The sequence below is a fragment of the Notothenia rossii genome (assembly GCF_949606895.1).
Source record: "Notothenia rossii genome assembly, chromosome: 6".
Taxonomy (NCBI): domain Eukaryota; kingdom Metazoa; phylum Chordata; class Actinopteri; order Perciformes; family Nototheniidae; genus Notothenia; species Notothenia rossii.
In genome coordinates this window covers 85,652,619-85,655,118 of record NC_136909.1, presented here as the reverse complement: position 1 = coordinate 85,655,118, position 2,500 = coordinate 85,652,619, and the positions used below count along the sequence as shown (strand labels likewise).

The 2,500-nt window shown below is 45.0% G+C and overlaps 1 protein-coding gene across 1 annotated transcript in view; it reads left to right on the top strand.

Moving 5' to 3' along the window:
• The window catches only part of nrg3a (neuregulin 3a), a 361,916-nt gene that overhangs the window by 1,528 nt on the left and 357,888 nt on the right, over window positions 1–2,500 (top strand). The window contains exon 1 of the mRNA XM_079689985.1: window positions 1–809. This exon is cut by the window's left edge and continues 1,528 nt beyond it. Within this exon, the coding sequence (XP_079546111.1) occupies window positions 92–809 (718 nt within the window). The 5' untranslated portion in view covers window positions 1–91. The remainder of the gene's footprint in view (window positions 810–2,500) is intronic.

Sequence of the window (2,500 nt, the reverse complement as noted above, 5' to 3'; positions counted from 1 at the left end):
TCACCTTTCCTTTTGTCTCTTCTCGTTGTCCCGCATCGTTGGGAGCCTTTCTGCCATGTGCTATGGATGCTTATCACAGGGTTAACCCTCAATGAGCCAGAAAGGACGGCAGGGAAGGATGAGTGAGTGTTCTGGGGCAGCTGTGTCCGGGGCGGTGATCCTGGAGGAACCTGAGGGTCCAGGAGCTCCAGGGGGCCGAGGGGAAGGCCCGGCCCAGAATCAGGGCCCCCTTCGCTGCGCCGTGTGGCCTCGCCAGCAGACATGGCTGTGTGTGGTCCCTTTGCTTATTGGTTTTATTGGCCTTGGATTGAGCCTGATGCTGCTGAAATGGATTGTCGTCGGTACAGTGCGGGATTACGTGCCAACAGACCTGGTGGATGCTAATCGAATAGGCCAGGATCCTATATTCCTGTCCAAGCCAAGCGGGATTCCCAAAAGCCCCGACACTACCACCACCACAACTACTCCTACAGTCGATGGAGGGAACCCCACACCTAGAACTGTTACTGCCGCCAAAGGTAGAACTCGTTCCACCGCTACTACCACAACCATAAACCCTAGAGGGGGTGGAGCCTCGGGTAGCCAAGTAACACCAAGGAATCCTGGAAATCGACGTGGACCTCCTGTTTTTACTACGACCACCGCGGCGTCACGGACGACCTTCGTAATTGGAGCGGCGACACCTAGCCCCTCACCGTCAAACCCAACCGTTCTGCATGACTCCACGCAGATGTGGACCCTGGAGCATACTACTACGGAGACGGTCTCTACGACGCTCACCACGCGCACGCACGGTCACCGCAAAACACGTAAGTCACTTGTTTTAGTCACGGCTTGCCATGCTTTCACAATGCAAAGAGCGATTTTGTTACCTGGCTATCGAAATGTACGCCATCTTTGATCTTTGATTGCTTTGTGAGTTGGCGGAACAGATTTGTGGGCGTATTCACGAAAGGCTTTCTATATGTGTGTATCCTATTTCCTGGCTGAAGTGTGTTGTCCGTTGTCGGGATCTTTATCATCAAAAACAATATTGGCAATGTTTCAAATGTCCAATTTCTTCGGGACCGTTTGGAAAGCAATAACCATGTTTTATTATTCTTTCCTCGAAATTGCTTGTTTGACCCTCCATTGGATCAATAGCATTGATAGAAACAGTAAAGCTACCTGGAAAATAATAGGACTCAATAATCAATCTTTCTGCTCTGACGGGTTCAACTGTTTCTTGATGAAGTGCTAGCTTCATCTGCTGATATGAGGTCCTTTTTGGCAAAATACAATGAGTTGGAATTGGTCGTACATACAGGAGGTTACATATGACTGTATGGTATTTGGTGATACATTGAGCAAGACGATATTTCTTAAGAATAACAAGTGCAATATGATTGGTGCAATGTTGGTGTTAATGTGATACGACTAATCAAGTAAATACAATGACCTAAGAGTGTAAAGATTAACACTTTTGTAGACTAGTTTTGATTACTTGTCGCAAACTGTTGAGTTTTGAGTTGTTGACGTGTTCCTGTCAACCTCCAAACCTTTGTGTTGTTCTATAATAATTGTGAAGCAAGCTAAACCCCGGCTGTTAGAAAATGAATATTTGTTGTTGAAAGGGTTTTACAAGAAAAGCGTTCTCATCCATCAGTTAATCGACGCTGACTCTTCTACCAAGGTTTTTTTACCCTCTGTCTTTGACCCAAGGCATGCTATGCGCACATGCTATTGATTAGCGCCGGTGGGATTGTCTTGCAGTGATCAATGACACACAGACACACACACATCAAACATACATAGTGTACACACCACCGCTTCCTCCATGATAAATCTCTCTGCTCTCAAAATGGTGTCACATTATGTGCTGGATATCCCTCTGCTCGTGGTGTTCATGTTTCTGATCCTGAAAGACAAACAGTTGTAAAAATGACACCGGGGGTTATATTTAAAAACAATGTGACCTTGTGCAGTGAAAGTAAGGTACTCTCCACTAGGAGTAGGGATGAAAGCAGGTGGGACAGGCATCACATGCACGGTCTATCTGTTATTGTAGTTGAATTTGACTCTACAATTACATTCACATTGCCATTTACACATGCCAATGTCAAGGTCTTGACCATTTAGACATGATATGTGGTTTTGCTGTATGTAATGAATTACTTTGCACTGACCCAAATGGCTCGGTAATGGCAGTTAAGCTTGATTATTGTTGCTAGTCTCTCATCACTAGTCTATTGTAAGATGTGATATAAATGATGGTTGCCATTTATTCAATTATGCATATTACATAATGGGTGCCATATATTAAATCAGTGATCAACTAAATCATCCCATCCCACCTGTTTCGGCATGTCTGCCACTCTGCAGAGGCGCGGCTGCTTCTTTTGTGTCCAAGATAATGAACATGTTCCCAGAATGCACCAGAGACCATGCAGGGAATGTTTTTCTGATAATTAAAAAAACATAGGGGGAAAATGGTGTATCATTTCATTACCAGGAGGAAACA